Source organism: Pseudochaenichthys georgianus, chromosome 16 (assembly GCF_902827115.2).
Source record: "Pseudochaenichthys georgianus chromosome 16, fPseGeo1.2, whole genome shotgun sequence".
Taxonomy (NCBI): Eukaryota; Metazoa; Chordata; class Actinopteri; order Perciformes; family Channichthyidae; genus Pseudochaenichthys; species Pseudochaenichthys georgianus.
The window spans coordinates 6,455,336-6,481,061 of record NC_047518.2 but is presented as its reverse complement, the minus strand read 5'-3'; the positions used below and the strand labels follow the sequence as shown (position 1 = coordinate 6,481,061).

At 40.4% G+C, this 25,726-nt stretch overlaps 1 protein-coding gene across 1 annotated transcript in view; it reads left to right on the top strand.

Annotated features, from left to right (window-relative positions):
• Window positions 1-242: 242 nt before the first annotated feature.
• The window catches only part of LOC117460531 (intermembrane lipid transfer protein VPS13B), a 424,908-nt gene continuing 399,424 nt past the window's right edge, over window positions 243-25,726 (top strand). The window contains 3 exon segments of the mRNA XM_071205797.1: window positions 243-342; window positions 2,092-2,250; window positions 5,095-5,238. Of these exon segments, the coding sequence (XP_071061898.1) occupies window positions 2,104-2,250; window positions 5,095-5,238 (291 nt within the window). The 5' untranslated portion in view covers window positions 243-342; window positions 2,092-2,103.

Sequence of the window (25,726 nt, the reverse complement as noted above, 5' to 3'; positions counted from 1 at the left end):
CGGAGATGTCACTTGTGGGACGACTAGCACGTATTTATCTAAAACAGGCTATTGATGAGTTGAATTGAAACATCATAAATGTTAAACTATATGTTTTCAAACGAAATGGCACAGATACAGCCGTTTCTTTAGTATCGGGGTGCAGGTTTGAAGACCACCGTAGAGCGATGGGAAAATTTCCCACATTTACAAAGGCAACACTAGATGTACGGAAGCCGCGGTGGTGTTGTTTACTGATGACGTTTCGGCTGAAGCAGTGGAGTGATGTAGCTAACATCTATTTACAGGATGATAATGTTATATTAAACATCGAGTTCACGGTATAGCAACAGGAGACACGCGGTAAGCGCTGGCTTCTCTATGTTTACTTGTGGCTGTACGTTTTATGAAGCCAAACGAAGTTAGCTTGACTTTTTCGGAGCAGTTAGCTTAGCTTCCCTGCTTTAATGTGTATCACTAGACTGACAGGAGAGCAAAGCTAGCCTATCTGGCTAACTAGCTACTCCGCACAAGTTACATTTCTTACTACATAGCACGACTCTCCTTCATTTAACCCTTACGTTCTATTTAGTTACATTGTACGGTGTTTGGAAATGGAGTTTCTAACTACCGCTGGCGTTTCTTTTATAGTCGCTCGCATAAAAAGTGGATTCATATTAGCAAGCTGGCTAATTCAAGCGCTGATGTAAATCAATACGTTAATAAGTATGACCACTGACATTTATTAGTCAACAGCGAAAATAAAAGCCTTGAAATGCAGCTCATGTGAACAGAATTCCCATTCTTTCTCTGCTTAGCGTGAATATCATTTCTAAAAGACCAAATGTTGACATGGCATGCTGAAACAAAAACATATTGATAACAAGTGGCTCTCGTACTGCCCTTTACATGTTGTTTGTAAAATATATATCGTATTGATTGTCTTAGTATCATATTTTTGTCTTATTACCTCATGGTATTTTGTGTTTATTTTTTTTTAATTTCCTTCACCTGCCATGTAGTATCCGGGTAGGTGAGGCCACACCCGTTTGTTCTGTTTTTTGCTTGCCCTGACAAAGACCTACATTTGTTTTAAACATGTTGACTTTTTAATACATTTGGCCACTGCAATAATGGATTTTTAATATTTATTTTCTTGTTTATTTAGGGTAACTTCTCTATCACATTTGGACATGCGGTAGTAGCACAGGTGTAAATAGTTAGCTCAGTGGAAGAGCTTACTTGGAATTCTAATGGAATTGAGCCATTGTTAACGTTATGAATCTCACCTTTGCTCTTCCGACTTTGACATGCCGCTTTCCTCTATGAAAAGGGTCTAAACCAAGACCATGAAATTAAAGTTGCTCTGTTAAATTCAGCTGTGCTTTAATTTTGTGCTTTTAAATTTGTAAAAGTGTTTTCTTTAACTCTGAATTGTCAAAATGTCTTCTGCCTTTCAGAGAGATTTCAGAAGTTTGAGAGCTACAGCCTCAAAGGCACAGTCTCTATTTGTCTCGGCCTTGGGCCAAGGAAAAATGATGACATTTTTAATAAGCTTCTTTTCTAATGGATATTTTGACTTGTTATTACAAGTCTTACTTGACTTACTTTCATTAATTGTGGCTTCGTGTCCCATAAGCCTTTCCAGTGAGCTGACATCCACAGTACTATTGTTTAGGTTAAACAAGCATTTTATTAAGGAGATTGAAGTATCAGAATCAGGTTTATTGCCAGGTACATACAAGGAATTTGCTTTTGTGTCTGGTGGTGCAAACATAAACAATAAGAAAATAAAACAAGTTTCAATAGTAGGTCAACATAAAGATAATAACAATAAGTATTTTAAAGAAACTATTTAGCATTAAAAAAGAATAAAGACAAGTATTTACACCACCTTTACATTTTAGAACCTTAAAAGCTAAAAAAAACTAAAACACTTAAGACAATATATGACGATATTTCGCAAACTACAGTGTATTATATTTGAAAGTGGAGGGCTTTAAAATATAATACACATCATTATGTGTGCAAAAATGTGCAATATATATGTGTTGTGTACAAAGACAGTGTTGAATGACAAATTGTGTTGTTCAATATTTGATGCCTTTTCAGGACAAGCACAAGATGTTGGAGTCCTATGTTACACCACTCCTGATGAGCTATGTTAACAAGTATATTAAGAATCTAAAGCCATCTGACCTGCAGCTGTCTCTCTGGGGAGGAGATGTGGTGCTCAGCAAGTTGGACCTGAAGCTGGATGTGCTGGAACAGGTACCGTATATCCTCTGTACTCTTAAACTATTTTAAGACCAAGACAAGACTTATTAGTATACAGAGATTTAATTTTCTCATTTAATGGCACATGATGGTTTATTTGCTTGAATGTCATTAAGTTCTGACAAATTATAGATATGAGCTAGTGCTCAGTGCAGCTTGTGGGAGAAATGTTTTCATGTCTATACATAATATCTGGTCCATATTGCTCCAGCCACACAGTTTCTCAGATTACCATTAGTGTCTTTATTGTTAATGATTATAAGGGAATCAAAGTCATATACACTTTCTAAAACTAATGTATCTTTCCTGCATATTTTATTAGAAAATATTTACTGCAAAGGATTTAAGTAGGGATGTCCCGATCACCTTTTTTTGCTTCCGATCATTTGATTTTGACAATCTGCCGATACCGATTTTTCCCGATCCGATCTTTATGCAATGCATTAAGAGAAAGAAAAGGTCACAGATAACGGCTGGTCATCCAACGCGATGAATTCAGCTATCTTGGCTGTTTTTTGGCCTTTTCACTGTTCTGGGGCAGTTTCTCTTTCCTTTTGAAAGTCTCTGAAAGTGTCGGTTGTTTCAGTGCCGTTACCTGAGTGGCCGCTGTGTACTCGTCGTGTTGTTGTTGGTGTTTGTTTCTCAGGTGGCGTATTATATTGGTCGTGTTGAACGTAGCTCTGTTCTTTCCACCACGCGGAACCTCTGCCTTGCAAACATTGCTTCTGGCTGTTACACTGCCTTCGCTTTCAATTTTATAATACTTCCAAACTCCTGACATTTTCTCTGTCCCGACTCCCGAGTCACCAGCTGAACGTAGCCTCTCGTTAGCTTACTGCTACTATTAGACACTGCGCCCACTCTGTTGCCAGATTTCAGAGAAATAAGCAACCAGGTCTATGAAAACAAGCCCAAAGAAAGCAACACATACATGATGTTGTGTAATTTTAAACCAAAACTAAGTCCTCAGGATGACTTTAAGACGTGAACATGGTCATTTTTGTTTTGTAACATTAAATAAAATAAAAATATTTTATAAAAAAATAAATTCCCATGTCATTCATATTATATTATTTTTGTAGCAATTTTTGCAGTTGATTTACATTTTGTTTATGGCTTTTGTTTATTAAAGGGGCCCTATTATGGTTTTTTTCAGGTTTATATTTAGTGGCTGTACTGTGCATGTCTCCATGCTTTAATGTTCAAAAAGCTCTTTATTTTTCTCATACTGGCTGTGCTGCAGCACCTCTTTTCACCCTCTGTCTGAAATCAGAGCCCAGTCTGCTCTGATTGGTTAGCTGGCTGGCTCTGGTGTAATAGGTCAACCGCTTAGAGATGTGTTAGAAATGTCCCGCCCCTTAGCGTATAATGTGTTGGAACACTAGCCATTAGAAGTGCAAATGTAACACATTGATGTCATTATGTTACTGAAGTAAACAAAGGTGTCCAATGGAGGCACTTCAGGCAGGTGGGGGGGGAGTGTGTAGGAAAGAAACTCCTTCTGGAGGGAACACAGGGATTTTAGCCTTTGCAGACCATTTACATGCACAAAAACCTGTAGAACACAGGCTGAGGTCTGATCAACCTTGGCCGGGTCGCCTGGAAGAGGGTGTCTGCTGCAAGACCCGAAACAACACTGATGATGTGTTTAAGTTTGAGCATCGGAAGATGTGTGTATTAACAGGAGAGCTAAAACCCCAAAAAGTAGAATAGAGCCTATTTAACAACGCTCATCTAGGAAAATACAACATACAGTTAAGATATCTAAAGGAATGTCTTCATTATACAATTATAAATGTTAACATGGCGAAGCACCCAATATGAGAGTGCTTACATTGCACAATGTTTTTACAATAGTTTCAGAATTAGATTATATGTTGGAACTAATATGTTGAGGTTAAGCATGTAGCCCACTTACCCATTTTTCCATTTAGTCTACTCCTTAGGTACAGTATATATGTGTATTTAGTAACACTCTATTTCCTGGACTACAATCAGAAAAAAGGAGCGATGCAAATCAGCCCGGCATAAACACAGAATCTTTATTGCAATTATTTTTGTAGCAGTTTGATAGATTTCCTGCAGTTTTATTTTGACACAGTTTTATTGTTTTATACTTGTAATTTCTGGATTAGATCAATCTGCCATGAGTTCAAATAAAATGTTTTATTTTGAGTGAGTTCTGACTGCTTCTGAAAAGCAGACCAAAACAATACCTAACCCAACAGAGATGGTGATGAAAGATCTTATTGGAAGCAGCTTTAAGACGACCAAATCGTGTTAGGGTTATAATGTGTAATGCTATGTCAAATCCTTGGTCAAAATCCTTCCTTTTCCATGGCTCTACTGTCTTTCATTTGGACAGTATCTTTTTCTTTAAATGTAGAGACTCTCTTCCTGGTCTGAAAAGAAGAGAATATACTTTTTTGTGTAACATTGTGGGATTTATCCTGCAGACATACTTTACATAGGAGTCATGTAAAGCTTGTCCGTAGGCAGTCTGGTTTCATGGACCTTGTTCTCACATAGAGTGGTTCAAGATGCAGAACAATGATTTGTCTGCCTCAGAGAAAATCTGACTGGTTTTGAAAAAAGCATGACCAATATGCAATATGTAACTCTTGTTTTACTATCCTTTTGTCTTCAAATATTAGCTTCAAACAATTGTTTAGAATTGGTTGGATGAAGGATCCAAATGTTCTTGAAGCCTCAGCAGTCATATCACCACATGTCTTTACAATGTTGTCTGCATGGCAGATGTAATACTATGGTAAATATTATTCCAACTATGGTTAAATAGCCATTTGTTTCTTTTTTGATGTCTTTGCATACTAATAGGAGTTGAAGTTGCCCTTTACATTCATGAGTGGTCATATCCATGAGCTGCGTATCCACGTACCCTGGACCAAGCTGGGCTCGGAGCCTGTGGTCATTACCATCAACACCATGGAGTGCATCCTGAAGCTGAGAGATGGAGCCCAGGTCAGTGCTTTATCTTTCATCACACTATATGGCCATAGCAGGACCGACCAGATCTTCTCCTTATTTATTAGCCCTTACTCTTTTCATGCCTATGTAGGTTAGGCTTTCTCTTTCCATTCGCTCTCTTTGTTTCCAAAAGTTTTTCAACTGCCTTTGTTTTAAATAAACAAATGCAGTTATTATTTTTGTACCCAGGCAAAGACCACATGAAGAGACATTACAATTTACCATTTCATTTTCAGTTTATGCTTAATGCTAAAATACGAAATGCTTTAAAGACAGTTATATCTTACACAGGCTCCGCCCTCTACTGGACTTTATGGGTACTACTATCATGCTATGCGAGCATTCACCTACTGAGATATCTATAAACGTAGTCGGCCCCTTGTGGCGGGCCTACCTGAATGCGCTCGCGGTCACGCCTCCTGACTGTCATCCTTTTCTCTTCAGCGAGCGAGCAACAACTGAAGCAGAGAAAGTAAAACGTTTGAAAAAAGAAGAAAGAGTTATCATACCTTCATGGAGTCGCCACTTCTAGAGACCCGGGCCTGTCCTTCGTGCCCTGGCTTAATAGCGGGCGCCGACCCCCACCACCTCTGCTTCGAGTGTTTTGGGGACCAGGATATGGCCGAGGCGGTGCCATTCACGTTCACCATTCCAGTGGGGCGGATGGCTCTGTTTGCCAGGGCGGAGGATGACAACGACTTCTCGTGAGAGTGGCCGCAGTGCGTTCAGGGACCTCCACAGAAGAACGGTGGGTTACGTATTGTAACCCTAGTCTAGAGTGATGTGTGTGTGTGTGTGTGAGAAATGCATTCAGTAAAAACGATTGCATTTATCCCAAAGTAAGATTCATCTCTCTCAACAATTCCACATTTCCCCATAATGTCCGTTTCAAAGAGACAGCATGACGGAGCCGGCATGACGGAGCCGCGGCCCCACGAGAGCGTGCCGTGGTGCGTTCAAGGACCTCAGTAGAAAATCGGCCCTTTCTTTGTCAGCCCCCCATGGGCCAAATTTCCTTTTATGGAAGGTTTGGCAGCGGAGTAGGCCACCAGAGAATACTACAGCTTCTTGGCTGCTAAACACAGTTTTATGGGGAATGAAAGCTCAGCTGTGTACTGACAGAGTGGATGGACAGGACACTGAGACTGGGTTACTCACTCCAGTTTTGCAGCGTCCCTCCTCCATTCACGGGCATAAGAGATGCAAATCTATCATACTAGGAGGAGATAGGTTTCCTTTCAACAGAAATTCAGGCCCTTTTGCAAGAACGGTGGGTTAGGTATTGTAACCCTAGTCCTAGAGTGATGTGTGTGTGTGTGAAAAATGCATTCAATAAAAACGATTGCACGTTCACACCGGAGTACTTTTACCCATACTTTTCCCGTTTAGTTCCGATAGTGCCTGGAATTTTGCGTTCACACCAAAAAGAGTACTTAGTTCCGAGAACTTTTACCTCCATTTTTAGTGCCTGCTGATACTATCCTGGGGAGAAAAAAGTACCAATTTCGATTGGCTGGGCGAATTGCAAACTCCGAAAAGTTTTGTGAAGCCGCCATTGTATTTGCTGGCATTAGCATTATTAGCATTAGCATTAGCCCCACACACCAACGGAGAGAGAATAACTTATGGCAACACAAAAAAAAACATGGGAGCGGTGGAGAGATGAGGAGGTGTCGGCGTTCTGGCGATTTACTCTGAAGGCTTCAGTAGAAGCTGATGGGAGTCCCAGCAGCTTCTACTGAAGCCAGTCTCCAACTCCGGGGACTTCCGGCCAGGGGACTTCGGGTGGCAGTATACGCTGTGAAGTGGTTTGCGGCCTGCCAGTAAACCCAAAGCAGAAGAAGAAGTGACGTCAGCGGCTTCATTTGGGTAATCTTCCCTAGGGAAACTTATTCCGGTGTGAACGTGATCTGTACTTAGTTCCATGGGGGTACTAAGTGCTGGCACTAAGTGCTGGGCACTAAGTACGGCAAAGTACTTGGTGTGAAAGCGGCTATTCATCCCAGAGTAAGAGTCCTCTTTCTCCACAATTCCACATTTCCCCATAATGTCTCGTTGAAATCGGCAAGATCCGTTTCATACGATGTTAATTGGGCAACCATTATGAGACACAATTCCCCACTCGCCGCCCCAGTTGTAACTCCAGTAAAGGAGGCAGCCCGTGGGCGCGCGCATGTGAGTGTGATTAACCGCAGGAAGTGCTGTCAAAGCGCTATGCGGGTTATGGCCGCATTATGGCCGGCATGTTGCAGAAAACACACCTCACCGCCTGAAGACGACATTATGACGGCTCTGTAGAAAATCGGCCCTTTCTGTGTCAGCCCCCCATGAGCCAATCTTCCTCTTATGGAAGGGGCTTTACTCCATGTACTTCCTGGTTCCCAAGAAGACAGGATAATTCAGACCCATTCTGGATCTTCGCAGCCTGAATCAGCACATTGCCTGCAAAAAGTTCCATATGTAAACCAATTACTGGAACTAGGGCAGCCGGGCGATTGGTTCACAACCATCGACCTGAAGAACGCTTACTTTCATGTCGAAAATTGCTCCAAAGCACAAAGTATTTGCGTTTTGCCTTACAGGGTTCCTACGAGTACAACAGACTACTGTTTAGCTACTCCCTATCCCCACGCACATTCAGCAAATGTGTGGCCACAGCGCTTCAGCCGCTTCGCGACTATGGCATGAGGGTTTTATAATGCGACCTCATAGTCATGGCCAGGTCCAGGGAAGGGGCAAACACAGCCCAATTGGTCCAAGTAGATTGCGGTCAAGTTTGAAGAAGAGCAGTCCCATACCTCAGGTGGGGTATCTGGGGATTTTGCTCGATGCAGGCAGACTACGTGACCTTATATACGGTGGGCTTGCACGCGCATTCAGGTAGGCCCGCCCCGAGGGGCCGGCTACGTTTATAGATATCTCAGTAGGTGAATGCTCGCATAGCATGATTGAGGGTAGTACCCATAGAGTCCAGTAGAGGGTTCCGCCTGTGCTTATATTACTAGGGTTACAATACGTAACCCCCCGTATGTGTTCTTATTATTGCAACAGTTACCTGCAAGTAATTCAAACTTCTTTTTAATCTTTAAATAACATATTATAAGTATATAAATTGTACATTTTGTAAATATGGTACTTTTTATGTTTTTAAAGCCTGCTATACAGTTTACTGATGCAATTTTCCAAACTAACACTGTTCCAGCTGTTTTATTTGCCTTTGCCCACTAAGCCCTATCCATATTACTGATATTTATGTATTTTAAATCTGGTGAAAATATTGTGTACAAATGTTGTTAAAGGCCACGGTAAAGAACTGTCGCTATATTGATATTGAGGTATTAGATACAAAATATTGTGATATTTGATGTTTTCTATATTGCTGTTCCCTCATAAGTAGTTCATTGAAAAAACAATTTCACAAGTATTGTTTTTACTGTTTTTAACTTCAGGTGTATAGCAAATCAAGTATATTAACCACTGCTGCCTCAACCAGTTTTTAGTTAACAGTCCCATTGCTTGTGCAACTCAGTATTTCATGCTGGTTTGGTGCTTAAGCAAGGTGTGCCCATATTAACCTATAAGACATATCCTATCTGGTGAAAAAAATTGAAAGCTATCAAAGCATCCAGAATTAAGAAAATCACAATTGCAAATTATGAAACTTTTAAAACGATTACTTTGGAGTGTAATCTACATTTACAAAAGCTTCTGGGGAAAAAATAAACAAGCTTTACGACTTGATAGAGAGATGAATATGTATTAAGCATGTTTGTAAGACCTCAATAATTCTCATTTGCTTAATAGCAATTGCATTTTGTCTTTCTGAAGAATGTAGAATGTAAAACGTTTTTGGTTTACAAGAAAACTCCCCTCTACGCATGGAGATTGAGATGTTGTCTTTGTAAAATCAATTAGGAAATGTTATTTCAAGAAATATGTTTATATTATTGTATGTAGTTTAGTCATAATAACTTAAACTTTTTCGCCGCGGTATATGAAGGCCATTTCCTAAAATGTATTTTTGCCTGGTCCTACTACCTTTGCCACCCATACAGTTTTAAAAATGAAAGTGTAGCTCAATGCTGGGCCGTTATGGGAAGGTTGAAGTTTTCGAAGCCAGATGTCCCAGAAGAAACACATTTTGAGGGACTCAATTACAGCTAATTATATAGACTGCGGCAAAAAAGATTTGTAACACATGAGCTTGAGCTGCCCAGAACTAATGGCAAATATCATACTGGTGGCTACTGCTCATGCGATCAGGTTTCAGTTTGATGGCAATTTTAAATTGTTTCTTTATGCATCATATTAAGGTCATTTACCAGAAGCGGATTCTCAAAACAACTATTTTTTTCAGATGTTTTGTAAAAGGCTCCCAGTCAAGAAAAGATTACGGGGGAATGCAAAGGACATTTGGACAAATTAACCAGTGGCATGAGACACAATTCGGAGCAAAGCCAGACTTACAGCAGAAGTCCTTCTAGCATGTGGAATTTAAATGAGCCACTAAACTGCTTTCCTACATGAGTAGCAGGCAGGACGCTGACTACTGTGTTCCTAGACCTAAATCAAGAAAATGCAGCCAGTTTACTCGTATGCTTTAGATTTGTTAAGTAACTTGTTTTACCTTTATTTGATCTTTATACAAACTGTTACAAAGTTGTTTGTCAGCAATATTTGCCACATTTGATTTCTGTGGTTGCACGTTCCAACTCAGTCTCACAAAACAATTTGTAACAGCTACCCATAATCCTCAGCTATCGTTGTGTAGACGCCGCCTTGCGATTAGTCAACAAGCTCGGTGATTGGATGTTTTAGTGGTGGGGCACCTCGGGAGTTGTAGCTTATACAGTAAGAAAAAAATATATATATAAAAAAAAAAAATCATGCTTTATACCTTAATGCCTTACACATCTGCCGTGGTTCTTTATTTATAGAGCCCTGATTAGAAGACTTTTGGACAAACTGGAAGAACTCCCACAGCGTAACTGAATGCATGACGTGGATCATAAATATATCAGCAATGAAACATCTTTAATTTCTCATCACACAATACGTCTCCTTGCAATATCAATACTAATTCGGCTGACTTTCATATTGATCATATCGGTAGATAGGCTTTTTAAAACCCTAATCACAACACCTCTTTGCATACCAAAAACAAACTACAAATAAATGTCGTTTTGCATAACGTTGCACAGCTGATATAATGGTGTATATATAGGTATAGTCAGGGGTTTTAGGTGATGGGAGATACATCTATGGAATCAGAATTTCAATACCTAACCGTTAAATGACTGAAAATCATTATAGTCACTATTTTACAGCGCCCGCATTTGGTGATTCTACCCAATTAGGCATATTCACATAGCTTAGGTCAAGTGACAATTGGTCCCATGTAACAGAATGACACACATTCAACATTTCTCAGAGGCTAAGGTTCAAAGGTGAACAGTTGAGAGCACGACCTGCTTATAATCTTCAGACTGACATGATGTTACTCTCCAGATTGAGACCTTTACAACCATGTATGTTTTACTCCTACAACCAAGTTTACATTTTGCCATTTCCCCCACACAGCCTTAGTCCAGGGTTACTTTCCAGTGAACCCTTTGCAGCTCAACCTCAACAATACTATTACTTTTACCATTACTATTCATGTACAACACTTATTAACACTTAATTTGAGAGATTTTTTTAAATCATTGGTCAAATTTTAATCAGATTGAAGCAAGGAGTTTGGCATAGGTGTATGTAAATATGTGCAGTTACAGTTCTTTCTGAAGCCTTCAAGTTATTTTGTTGATGGCCCACAGGGTTTCAAGTGTATGTACAATCTTACAATTTATATGTTGTCGATAACTAGTGTTTCTTTCTTCCAGTAGACAGAAACTGTGTGGTGGGGATCATGCAGCTCAAGTGTAGAAATTATAAATAATATAATTTACATGTTTTGTTTTCATATTTACCATTGAAGCCTGAGCGCTGGCCTGTTAAAACATCCTAACCGCTTTTGAAGTTCATTAGTTATTGTGTAATTTGACCAGAATTATTTGGACCTTTTTAATATTGTGTTCCCCCCTGAGAGGAACTAGGTAATATTAGGGATATTCAGATGGCTCAGTAGTGCCCATCTGTAAAGAACCACGAGCAGATCAAAGTTATATTTTCCAGCAAATCGGTACGTTTGTGGGTTTAGCAGGGATTACAGCTCCTGCTGACGGTGCGATTGCTTGAATATAGCTGTAATGAGCACTTGAAGTGAAGTAATAGGAAAACATGTTGTCCACTTGTTTTTGACAATTTTTGAGTAATTTACAAACAAAATACATATGGTATGTAGAGTGTAATGTAGTTAAGTTTTGTGTCCTAAAGTCACATGGTGCTCTGAAGCAAGCTTAGAAATCTTCCTTGATTAAAGCTTTCCTAAAGCTGATTAGACTGTACACACTTCCTTTAATACACATCTGGGTTTTTAAATCAGGACCACTTTTGTTAAAGTGGACCGATCATGCTATATTTGAATAATATATAATATTATTGATAATATTAATTAATTATTAATTAATAATAATACTGTAGGGCCATACCTATATAAAACATGTCTGTGAAGTATTTTTTTCAAAATACAAAACAGATCATGCATTTTAGCCATGCCTCATTTCGCTCTATTTGCTCTATTCCAGCCCTGTCTTCACAAGTGCTGATTCTGTGGCAAATGTGCTGCAGCTGACCACGCCCCCCTGCAAAGGAGGGGGAAGAGGCACGAGCGTTATGTTACCATGCTGTTACCATGCCCTTACCATGCTGTTACCATGCTGTTACCATGCTGTTACCATGCTGTTACCATGCCACGCAACCTCTCATTCCCCTGATAGGTGGAGAGTTGCCCATATAGGCGGAGCTCCCCGCTTCTGACGTCAGAACAATTTCAAATCTGTATCAGTCTGTATCAGCTCCGTTGCAGCCCCGTTTTTAGAGATTTGGGTATGGAGGAAAAGAGAGAGGGTTGTGTTTTCTGACACTTGGTGAGTTCCCTGACAAACCGGGGACACATATTCATGTATAAAAGACGTACAAAAGTGCGTTTTGCATGATAGGTCCCCTTTAAGATTTCAGATTCATTGCCATCATAGTCATATGAAATAAGACTAAGCTCTGGTTTATGCCTAAGAGCTCAATGCATGTAACAGGAGATTGGTCATGGGATAAAAGGTTTTGTAGTGAACTTTAACTTCTTTCTTCTTGTCTAAAGTCACACTCAATGTGGCCCTCTTGAGTTACTTGAAATTAATGAATTGTTTGATCTAAGGTGGTTCTAAATCAAAAAGCAATCTAATAACAGTTTAAAACTATGTTTAAAAAAACTCTTCCTAAATATAAAGCCATATGGAAGAAGGAGTTATTATTAGAACACATCTTTAGTATCTAGTATCGGTTATCCCCATGGAAATCACATGGAAGGATTTAGCAGGAATCTTACATTTGATCAGTTTCACTCCAGTTTGTCTTTATTTGGTATATTTAATATTTGTATAAGGTGATTGTCATTTCAATGTTTTCTGCTTAGTTGTGGTGGATCGGAGCTGTGCTATGATACACATCATTTGATTAAGGCATCATCACCCTGTAATGAAGCTTCCCCCTGTAATGAGGAGATGGATCGTGTCTGAGATATAATTTATTGTGTGGCTTTTTGAGTTTTGCTCTTGTCTTATGTAGCTAGTTGTAGCATTAACCTAAATTGGCAGGATTGAACACAGGCCTTAATGAAAGACCTAAAGGCTAACATTGATGTTATGTTGCAAAACTAAGTGCACACTTATTTTTTCTTGCTATCTTGGCAAACTGCGTTGAAGATGAGGAGTGATCGCCAAAGACAGAAAGGGGCTGGCTGGACAGCACATACACTGGATCATAACACTCTCAGGCACTCTTTATTTTTTACGAGACAAAGATAAGGGCTTGGGTTTACGGAAGAGAGCTGTTCTGGTTTTGGCTCAGCTCTCTGCTTGATCTGGGACTTTTATGGCTGCTGAGTGCATTTGCCACTCATGTGTTCTGATTCAAGATGATTTGGGGAGGTGCCTCTGAGACTTGTTGGTTTGGCATACGTTCCAACTGTTAGATTCTTTCCAAACTATTTGTAGCGCTTTACGCTACCAGACGTCATTGCTCCCAAATAATGGGTAATACATGTGAATTAGGGAACCCTCTTTTGCAGACTCTTTGAAACCCACAGGTGGTTATTCTGTTGCTAAATCTGCTCAAATCTACCACCTTAGATAATAATCTACATTTAATAAATTACTTTTTAATTTTAAACAATCAATCACACACAGATTGTAAAACATGTTGACCTTTTTAAATGGCAATTAAAAACACTAGGACTTTATTAGGGCTGTGCATCTTCACTGGTCTCACGATTCGATTCGATTACGATTATCCTGTCAACGATTCGATTCGGTTCGATATCCCGGTGCATCACGGTGCATCACGATTCATACCAATGCGTTGCATCCTCAATTTTCTATATTACTGCACATGGCTTATTTTTCATCAATGCATACATGCAGTAAATACATATGAACTCTCTTTTTATTATTTAGAAAGTGCTTCAGAAATCAATAACATAAATGTCTTGACATTAATTTATAAACCAAAATAAATGAATTGTATAGGTCTAGCCTCCGTGTGTGAAGTTGTTCCATCCTCAAAAACAAAAAGCTAATGCTTCTGCAGTCTAGCTGCAGCTTCTAGCAACAGTCTTCTGTTAAGAAAGGACACTGAATGTCCTGAATGAGGCATCACACACAGGACTTGAGTCTGAACACAGCAGACAACAGGAGTATTTACAACAGCATATACAAACAAAAATAGTGCATGTGGGTGCACACTTACATTCTCTGTCTTACTGTTACATAAATCCCATGAATGTATGAGATTAAATTAGCTTCATTATATCTCAGTGATTAAGTGAATAACAAAGTTTCTATCGGGTCACTATCAGCATGTCACTCATTATTTTCAGGGAGGGGGCGGGGCTTGGAGGAACGGAGAGGAGACGGTGATCGCGGAAGCTTTTTTCCTCCTGCCTTCACAAACTTTACACACGTATATATCGTCTGAAAATTGCTAGAGGACATTCATACTTTGCAATCCAAGACTTAATTAAATCCACCAAAAACCTGACATGATTGTAACGCGATTATTTTTGAAAAACATAAATCCCTGTCACACTCCGTGTCGCTGCGGCTCTGACACGGAGTGATTGAGAGCGGGTCCTGCTGTCGGTTCTGGACTGGTGTTCTTGTGTTGGTGGATAAAGCAGACTGCTCCGTGTTGCTATGCCGCTGTCACGTCTGTTCCCTGATCTCTGCGTCACCGACCGATTTGATATTAAAGTGACAGAAAAAATGTTATAGTAAAGCCGCGGCCGGAAAATCAGGAAGCAACGTTACTACTCTATAACCGATTATCTTCCGTCCCTGCATCGAGACCGAATCGTCCACGTCCGCATCGCAATGCATCGTAGAAACGATTATTTTCAACACCCCTAGACTTTATACTGTACTACACTCCTGAACAAAATATTAAGACCGGGGGAAAAATTACAATAATTCACATTTTGCACTGGTGGATCATAACCAGGTTGTTAGTAGAGCTTTAAAATGCCAGAGACCAAAATAGAGAGTAGGCGAGTTATTGAAAACTGCATTTAAATTCAAACACAAATAGTTTAGGAGTATAGCATTAACAAGTTGAAATCGGCGCAAAAATCTGGCATTCAGGTGATTTTCATTCAGGCATTCCCACTGTCATGACCTCCTGATGGCAAAGGCTAAAAGGCTTTCTGTCTTTGAACATCGCATGATTGTTGAGTTGCAGAAGCAAGGCCTCTCGCAACGCACCATCGCTGCCGAAGCTGGACGGTCATTTTAAATTTCTTAAAAGATCCTGAGGGTTACAGGACAAAAAGTGAACTCACCTGCGCTGAGCCAGAGGATCCTACGGGATGTACGAAAAGATACAAGCTAATCCTCGACCCAAATAAAGGCCGTTACAGATGCTGACTGCAGCCCAATAACCATAAGCGGCATCTGCAAGAGAAGGACAAAACAAACAAAAACATGTTCGAAGGCCATGTCTCCTCCCATGCCAAAAACTTGTCAGTCTGGTCTTTGCAAGGGAGCACCACTCATGGGACATTGTAAGGGGGAAGAAAGTTTTATTCTCTGAAGAGAATAAATGTAACCAGGATGGTCCTGATGACTTTTAAAGTAACTTGCATGACCAGGGGATTCCACTGGAGGTGTTTTCTACGTGGCACCGTGGAGGAGGCTCCATCATGATCGAGGGTGCTTTTCCCTTAATGGCACAATTGAGCTTCAGGTAGTGCAGGGGCTTCAAACGGCAGCTGGCTATGTGGAGATGTTGCATCCTTCTTGATTGAGGGCCCTCGTCTGTGCAGTGTTGACTGAGTCTTTCAACAGGACTTCTTTTAACAGAATAACCTTGCTCTTTTGGGCCATCCTGCATGTTCCCCTGCTCTAAATCTCGTTGAGAACATTTTGGGATGGATAGCAAGGAAAGTTTACAAAAATGGAAGTCACTTCCAGACCGTGGATGCCCTTCGTGAAGCCATCCTCACCACATGGAGTAACGTTCCCACCAGCCTGTCTAAGTTCAGTTTTCAATAAATTGCCTACTCTCTATTTTTGGTCTCTTGCTCCTGTTTCTTCTTTTGCATTTTGAAGCTCCACTTACAACCTGGTTGACGATCCACCATTAATAAATGGGGATTCTTGTAATTTCCCCCCCCTTAAGATTTTGATCAGGAGTGTGTGTCATCTAGTAAAACATGAAATATGCAATCAAAGTACCTTCACTGCCTACATATAAACAGTCTCGCCCCAGTGAGTTTGTGCCTGTGCAACTTATCTTTTACAAGTCAGGAAACGTTAAACAAGGAAAAGAAAACAGCCTGTGGAAGTTTGCAATCGGATAGCACAAACTGGATAATCTCTGTCCCAATGCCATCCGGAAATCTTGCCTTTGATTCTGCAGGCTCGCAGGGAGCAAATGGCTTACAGAGATTGCACCACAAATCCGTCTGATCATCGGCTCAGCAGGGCCCTTTCTTCAGGACTCAGGAGACAGAGGGTGCAGACATGGAGCTTTGGAGAATCTATTTTTCTTGAATCCAACCCCCCCCCGTAGCAGTAACACAACCCATCTCTGACTGTAGATAATAAAAAGATGGAGTAATGATGGAAGTGAGAGCAAGTGTTCTAATGAGAGAGAAAGATAACTATAAAGGGACAGCAGATTGAACCTCAGAGCATATGTACTCGCTTGGTATTGTTATGAAAGGATTTAAGTACGAAGGGCCCTATATACTGTATGTGTATATACTTTTTCAGAATAATGCCAGTATTTCTATGGCTATGAAGATGGAACCCTTTATGTGCAAAGGTTATCAGGCCTATATGTAAACGTATCCTGGAAGCCTGCATCAATTGTCTGTTTTATGATACAGCTAAATCTTTAAGCAATTGTGATTGCAAATGTTATATCAACGTTTTGTTATTTTGTTATTGCCAAGATTTGGATATATTTCTCTGATCATATTTCTATAAGGCTTTAATATTAAATTGATGCTGAAATAAGTATTCACTCTGTGTCTGGTGTGAATATAGTGTGTCTGATGTGAATATAGTAATCATGCAGTGTCACTGCATTATTTATTGAATTTCTCAACGTTAATGGACCCTTTGTCCTGGTTTCTTATTTAAGGTTTCATCTGCAGAATTAAACCAAATGCCTCCCAGCATCCAGTGAGTCAAGTGATGGGCAGGATGCTGCCGTTCCACTACTTAAGACATGCTCTCAGGCCATCCGGAATACAGCAGTCCCTCAGTGGAGCTTATTACTTGCTGAATGCTCCGGTTGTATTGCTGTCTTGGAAACGATTATCTTGCAATTCAAGCAAATGTTTGCTTTATTAGTGCTTTCTTCTGACAGCAATTCGGGGAAGATATTGTGTTGCAATTAGGAACACCACATGCTTTGTGGTATTGAATCGATACAGACACTATAAGAAGAGAAGGCATTCAATTAGGGAGTATGTTTACATTAGTTTAAATATAGTATATTATTTCTTGATCCATGTGTAATGTGTAAATATGACACAACAGGCTTTCATTTTATTTAATTCTGTTAGTGGAATGCGGCACAGACAAGTCTTCCTTGTTCTTGTTCAACCAGTTCTGGTTCATTATTTCACTATATTCTTGTCATGTTATTGCTCTAACAACATGTATAGAGGAATGGATTTAATTTTACTTTGAGAGAGACTGAAAGCGACAAAAAAAGTTACACAGTAACTGAGTTCCTTTGTATACAAATGTTCAGTGGAGAAAGGTAGGCTTGTATGACTCCATGTTGGACACACTGTGGGTGGTCTATGTTTTATGTCTCAGGGTGCTCCATTAGACCCCAGACTAATGACACAGACCCTCACTCCTTTTACATACATAAATACATTTCCTCTTATTATAGAAATGATGACACCATCTAAAGCCTTTTTTTCTTTTAATATTTCCAGATACACTGGACAGTGGACACAATGCATTTTTTTCCAAAGAAACTGCGCAAAGGAGAAATTGTTAACATGCCATTATCTTGCCATCATTTTAAAAAGAAAACGTATCTACAACATCGTAAGCAACATGGTTACATGGTACATTAATCATATTGCCAAATGACTGACGTGATAGGAATTAGTATGCTCTAATGGGTTTGAATGTGCTCCTAATCTTACATAAAAAACGTGTTGACATTTATAATCTTCAGCTGAAACAGAACAGAGAGGATTTATTGTGATGTTGATTGGTTGAGACGGTTATTTGTACCAGGTAAAGTCATGTTAGCATTTCAGAAACCTTTTTTCTAAGTTTAAAGTAAGACTTGAGGTTGCTGCTTATGTTATAGCTTTGCATGCTGGGATTTCTATTACCATTATATAATATAATATATAAAAAATATATACCATAACAGCTCAAAACAACACAAACAAAGGGTAAATCATCTGATTCTTGCTCAAACCAAACACAAATGTACTAGTAGTTCTACGTCAGTGCAACGTTTTCAGAAATAGAAGTAACATTGCAAACAATATACGGCAGACATATTTACATGTTTGTATCCCATTTTAAGATTTGAAACAAATATAACCTTTTATATCTTTTACCTTTTGAATAAAAAAAAAATCTTGTTTCATTTGTTTGTCATCCATTGGAGTTGTAAAATGAAAAATACTTTTTTTTTTTAAAGTATCGATGAAGAAAATATCAGACTTGAGTTTCGACAAGAATTGGATTGGATAGTTTTCCATCCCTCAAGTAAGATGATGAATGTCGGCAGTACCTCAGTTGCTCTGGAACCCGGACTATAAATGCTATGCAAACATTAGGCCTGCTGCAGTCCACTTGTGTGCTCCAACCTCCTGCAATATGGCTTTGGTATTTCTCAAAATTGATGGAAAGTCCTCTCCCATTTCTCTCAGTTTGATTTATTCTATCTTGCTGGTTTCAGAACATTGATACTCTCAAAGAACACTTAGGCCTCTACAGTTCGTGCCTTCCAGCTGCACTCACATGTGCAATTAAGATGCCAGACTAGCTTCAGCCACTGCTTGCGCTGTTCTTGGAGGCTGGTCCTTATATTTTTTAAGGGGTACTTATATCTTGTATAGTGTGCTTAATATTGTGTATGAATAATTGCCAACACTTGTAAGTGTGATGTTTCATGTTTCGATAGATAAATGGCAGTTGAAACCAGTTCCTGACAACTGGTTTTCAGCATCTCGGCCAATATAGAAATTCCCCATTTGATGTTCATTGTCTTTATAACTACCAATATTATTAATCTATTAATTCATGTAGGAACGTGACAATAATTTAGGAAGTGTGTGTGTGTGTGTGTGTGTGTGTGTGTGTGTGTGTGTGTGTGTGTGTGTGTGTGTGTGTGTGTGTGTGTGTGTGCGTGTGTGTGTGTGTGTGTGTGTGTGTGTGTGTGTGTGTGTGTGTGTGTGTGTGTGTGTGTGTGTGTGTGTGTGTGTGTGTGTGTGTGTGTGTGAAAAAAAACGCTCATGTCCTTTCTTCTTCTTTCATTGTGGAATATTGATAAAGGGCTATCTGGGTAGATGGGTTGGTTCTGGGACCAGACAACATTAAATGCACAGCGTACCAGTGATTATCTTACAAAGGCGAAGGTGTGATTCCCCTCCAATAACACAGAGCTATTACACCACAGCGACACAGGGGGATTTGCTCCTGAGGGCAGTTAGATCACAGGGAGGTGAACTGCTGGACATGACAGGAGCAGCCTTTTTCAAGCAGAAGCTGTTGTTGACATGCATCTTCTAAGAGATTGCATTTTTTTCCAAGCAATGGGAAATGGGAAAGAACAGTATAAATAAATCTCCTTGATATAACCTTGAATAGTTTTGCTTTTCTTACTACTCTTTTTCCTCTTAACTACCCTTTCCCCCATTGTATGTGTAGGGGGTACAACATTATTGTTTTAATAATGACACTGTTAGGAATGAGAGCATACGTTCTGGACTTTATATCAACATGATTCTAGCCGCAATGCAGTGAGCACATGCTTGCTGTGTCCAAACATTCTTGCAGTCACTTGCCTAAAATGGGATTGTGTGTGTGTGTGTGTGTGTGTGTGTGTGTGTGTGTGTGTGTGTGTGTGTGTGTGTGTGTGTGTGTGTGTGTGTGTGTGTGTGTGTGTGTGTGTGTGTGTGTGTGTGTGTGTGTGTGTGTGTGTGTGTGTGTGTGTGTGTGTGTGTGTGTGTGTGTGTGTGTGTGTGTGTGTGTGTGTGTGTGTGTGTGTGTGTGTGTGTGTGTGTGTGTGTGTGTGTGTGGCTAACACATTGCAGTTATTAGCATTAGGGGGTAGCTGTGCCAGTGTAAGCAGCATGCCTCACATGCTCAGTCTGGGCTTGCGGTTAGCTGAAGGAGACATCTGAACGACCAGAGCCTCTCAGATCTAAATCAGGACCAAGTTATCCCTCCTTTCCCATTCTTTCCGTGTCTCATTCACTCTCTTTTAGTTGTGCGCCCCCCCCCCCCCCCACCACACACTTTCCCTTTGTCTCACACTACTATTGTTCTTCTTTTCTGTCCTGGCTTTTTGATCTCCTACTGTTGTTTCACACTCTTTGCTATCCATTCTCTGACCCCTTCTGCAATACTTTATCCTTCCACCTTTGAGACAACAGTAATGTGTGTCAGGTGTAATGCAAGTTAAAGAGCAGGGCTGCAGTCGAATAGTCCATTTAGCTTAGGAACCTTCCTAACGGAGTGAAATGACCCGGAAGTCCCTCAGTGGCAGCCATGATAAGTGCCGTTCCAATTCTCCAGATGATAGGAAAGGAGGTTTCAAACTTCCTTTATAACCTCCTTTAGCTTAGGAACTAGGGATCGACCGATATGGCTTTTTCAAGGCCGATACAGATTATTAGTAATCAAGGAGACCGATAACCGATATTTGGAACCGATATACATTTGCAGTAAAATCAGAAAATCTTGGTGTCAACATGTAGAATAACACAAACTCCAACACAACTCAACACAACTTCTTTGAAATGCATTTAAGCATATATTATGTTTAATGAACTTTTAAACATCTTACAACTGGTTTCCTCTCTGAGCCCTTTTCTTTAGTGCAGCCTTCTGCTATGAGTTGGAGAGAGAGACAAGAAGTGGGGCTGCAGGCTGACGTGCTTAACTAACAATAATGCTTAATTTATTATATCTGTCTATCTAGCATACAATCCCAATAAGCTGCTAGCAACTGCACAACACTAGTGCTGGCTAATGTTTTGCAAACTATTAAAAGTGAGGCTATTACAGTAGACCTAACGTTAGTCTAGTAGCCTCACTTCTAATATTTTGCTAAACATTTGCTAGATACATGTTGGCTAGCTAATGAGCTTCACATATCAACCTGAAAAACTGCGAGGCTCCACTCGCAGCCCCCCCCCCCCCCCCCCCTTATTGAACTTCAGTTTAACACATGTATGGCTCTGCCGCTCAGCGCTGCTGCTTGCTTCAGTCTGTTGCCCCGGCCACACGAGGACGAAAACGGCTAAACGCATAGGATTAACGCAAACGCAATCGCAAAAAAGCTTCCGTCCACACGCAATAGTCATCCGGATAGTGTCTGTCCACACGAGACCGCTCCGTTTAGCTCCAACCGCTGGAGAAGCTGCAGTACATATGCAGGAGCCTGTACGTGGCGCTGTAACTTCCTCCACAAAAGCAGCGAAGAAGCATGGTTGTCATGGTTGCCCTTCTGTTTATTCTCCGCGGTTTATTTTTTAATAATAAAATACACGGAGCCTCTCTTTTTCCTCCCTCTCTTCGGACAGCGTCAGTGTCTGTTTCATGCAGCAGCTGATCCAGTAATGAGTGACCCGGCCGACAGTAAAAATAAACATATTTATAACTAGTTTAGGTAGTTTGAGAGGTGTCTCCGTCCTGTCAGATTAGACTTCACTCGCATTTATGTCCATATCGAGAGGAAGATAAATAATCTGAATTCAGTGTGCAGTTTACTTTGACGCGGGGGTGAGCAGCAGAGGTGGGGAGAGGCGGGGCTATTGCCTCATCATTATCAGAAAATGATCGTATAGGGCGTACACACAGAGCCGTTGGACCCCCCCAGAGCGTTGCGTATGCCGTTCTATCCACCTTGGGACCCGTTATCGTTTCCGCAGTCGTTTAGTGCCGTATTCGGTCGTCCTCGTGTGGCCGAAAGGTCTATATGACACTAAACAGTAACGCAAACGACCGCTTTCGTCCTCGTGTGTCTGCGTTCTTTCGCACCTGCCTGTAATCTGAGAAGGTCCCGCCTCTCTGGCTGGCTCCCGCCCGGAAAATCTTCAGTAATAGCCTATCAGATAGCGCTGTGGGCGGGACATTGCTCGTGTACACAGAGTGGTGACTGCAGCCAGAGAAACGGCCGCATCAGAGCCAAAGTTTTATCGGCAATCTTGATTAAAAAAAAGGCCGATACCGATAATCGGTCAAATGCGGAATATCGGCCCCTATTAGGAACCACTGGACCTCCCTTACCGAAAGTAGAGGAGAAAATGCTGCCCCACAATGCCTTGCAGACACAGCATTTTCCGTCACACAACATTCACCGAAACAACCGATTATGACCGAGAAATTATGATCATGAAAGTTACGGTGCTTATTAAGCTTTTTAAAACGGTAACTTGCCAAAGTGCTTTGTTTTGAACGTTCATCAATATAATAATCAAAAAGAGAAATATGAACGGTAGTTTTTACTGAAATGATCAAATAAAGTCAACATCTCACAGTCTTTACTGAGCTGTGTGGGGTTTGTTCAACTTTTAAAAGATGTTTGAATGGTGATATACACAGTGATAGATGTTAAGATAAGATAAGATAAGATAAGATGGACTTTTATTAATCCCTCGAGGGGAAATTATTTCTCTGCATTTGACCCATCCTAGTGTTAGGAGCAGTGTGCTGCCATTTTGAACGGCGCCCGGGGAGCAGTGTGGGGAACGGTGCCTTGCTCAGGGACACCTCGGTAGCACCTAGTCTTGCCGGGACTGGAACTGGTGACCTAAGGACTAACCTTTATAATAAATACATTTGTATTGATTTTAAGATCTTTTCATACAATCATACGTATTGGGATCATTTGTATTAATGTGGACCGGAGGGAGAGGGTGACGAGCAGAAGTTTCACTTTCCTTTTTTATTTCAATTCCAACTTTGGTCATGAAGAATATGTTTCTCTGTTGTCCACGTTCATAAAGCATAAAGCAACAGCATCAGAGCACGGTGCAGAGTCTCTAGATGAGTTTACAGTAGTCCCTCGTTCTTATTGAACATCCATGTTGTAGTCCGCTGTATAGAAAACTGTAGTTTCCATAGTTTCCCCACATTCATGACGTCCGCGTCGGATTCTCTAAAGTACCACATTCTCTTCTCCTAAGTCCTTTTGAATTCTCCTATCCACTATCCGTTAACCCCGTGACTTTTCACACAGAGGTCAAGGGATAGACGATAGGGATAGACGGTAGGAGCTGATTTTTAGACTATTCGACCGCAACCCAGGTCACCAGTAGAAACAATGTATTTTAGCATCAAAAGGTCACTGGGCAACATTTTATAAATAGTATATCAGAACTAGGCACTAGCCTGTCTGAATTAATTGATTTTGGCTTTTAATCAACTCTTGGGAATAGAGCTATACACTTTGACCCAAGATATTCAGTTTGAATACAACTGTGGAAACCAGCTCGAGTGCGCTAGAATTTGAAAATACACAGCCGGAAAAAATCTGCCACTTCCTTACAGAGCCCCTCCTCCAACACACACGAACGCGCACATGACCAATGAGGGCACGAGATAAGTTTGTACACAGATGGAAGGCTGACAGTCAGGTAGGCCATCCAGTTATTTTAGCTGGGCCGGCAAAAATGATTGGTGGTGCTTTTTACAGCACTACGGCTTCCACAGATGAATTTTTTTAATGGATTTTTTGTCAAAGCACTTCAGATATTCATTGCTATCGGGATGTTAAGAGCATTCTATGGAATATAACAAGTGTATCTCGAGCCGGTTTCTCAAACTTACCTACCCCACCTTTAACTGGAGCAGCAACAGCTACTGTAACGCTAAGACAGGATTGATTTCTGCTAGTATAACTTGAAGTTTGCTTAAAAGACGAAATAAAATGTTTTTGGGTTTAAAAGAATACTGCAGAATGTATTGGGTTCATAATCGAATCAAATTTAGTATTGGACAATAATGGCAACACTTCTGATGGTAAAAAGGTACGCCGCTAAGCTCAAAGGTGTCTTGACCATCAAGGTGATTTAACTGTCCGCAGCAAACAGATCTTTCACTGTCCCTTTAGTGAAATATCAGTACAACTGTAACCCAGTACTGTATATTCTCAGTTGAAGATAATGCAAAATGTCCCAAAATATGCTTAGAAGACAGAAGTTCTATGTTCCTGTGGGTTTCATCCATAAAGTAGATCCCCGTTTGTCTTTGTTGTTGTTCTGGGCATGTTGGAAGCAGATAATAAACATAGCCAGTTTGACGCACTTTTGGCAGTGTCCACCTGCATGACATCACCAGTGTTGTCGATGGTGCATTTTCCTCCCTACTTCCCCCTCTTTGATGAACATGTTATTTTTTGGGTGACTTTTGAAATAAAGAAGGTTGAAACAGTAACTCAGCTCCTTGATTGTAACCGTTTGCTGGGATGAAATATGCTTAGGTGGACGTCCTTCTGGAATGATTCTAAATAAAACCTATGAGTCTGTCTATTTTCTGTTTTGGCGGTGGTAGTTATATAGGTATGAAGGTTTTGATAAAACACAGATTAAAGATACATAATTAGACTATAAAGAAAATAACAAGTGTTTTGAGCTTGAGTTTTTTCAGGAACTGAAAGTGATAATAATAATGATCGTACACTGACTTAATTAGTTTTTGGAAAAAAAGAGTAAAGGTGTACACTAGTACACACAGTTGATATACTGAAGCACCTTGTGTACATCTCAGGACCCCCCCCCCCCAGTAGCAGATTGTATTACTTGAAAAGGGAATAATTGAGATACAAGATACCACATTTCTGTAATGAGCTGTCTTCATTGAGATAATTATTCAGAATGTCACACGATCTGATATTAATCTGGGCTCATTTCGGGGTCTAATCCCTTCAATCTGCCATGGATTCCAGCTGCAAGGCTCTCCTTTATATTTACACTGTAAGACTGATCATGCATTTTTTAGTGTAGGTATTCGTCGTTACTGTACATTTGTAGTGTAGTTGTTTGTGTTGAAGTTTTATGAGTCTTGTCAATGTAAATAAGAAGTAGTCCACAGTTCTGGCTGGCAGCAGCCTTTTCTAGGGTTTGAGGAGAAAATGAAACCACTGTCTTTAATCATGTTGTAATGGCTTTCTGTATTTGTTACTGTTTCATTAAAAACCCATTTGCAGCTAATTCTGAGTTGAGCTGATGGATGTTTTCGAGGCCAAGGGACATTAAAGAAAAGGTAATTTGAGTCATCTGCGATCAGCTCGGTTCTCCTCGGCTAACATTCCAGTGGGGTTGTCTCGTCATCATAGCTGAAAAACATTTTATATTACTGGAACCATCCCAAGCTGTGACCATAAGTTTGAAACATGGATTCTTTTTTCACGTGTCATTCCTCTTGGAGCAAGCTGGAGACCTTTGTTATGGGAACCTTGGTCAGAACTGTTGAAACAAGCTTACGACTGGGATGTGAAGGTCTAGAACCAAGAGGTCAAGAAGTTGACAACACAAAGATACTCAATTAAAAGCACAGAGATGGTAGGTAATGTCAGGGTTGAAAGTAAGGACCCAAACGCAGTGTAAAAACAGAGG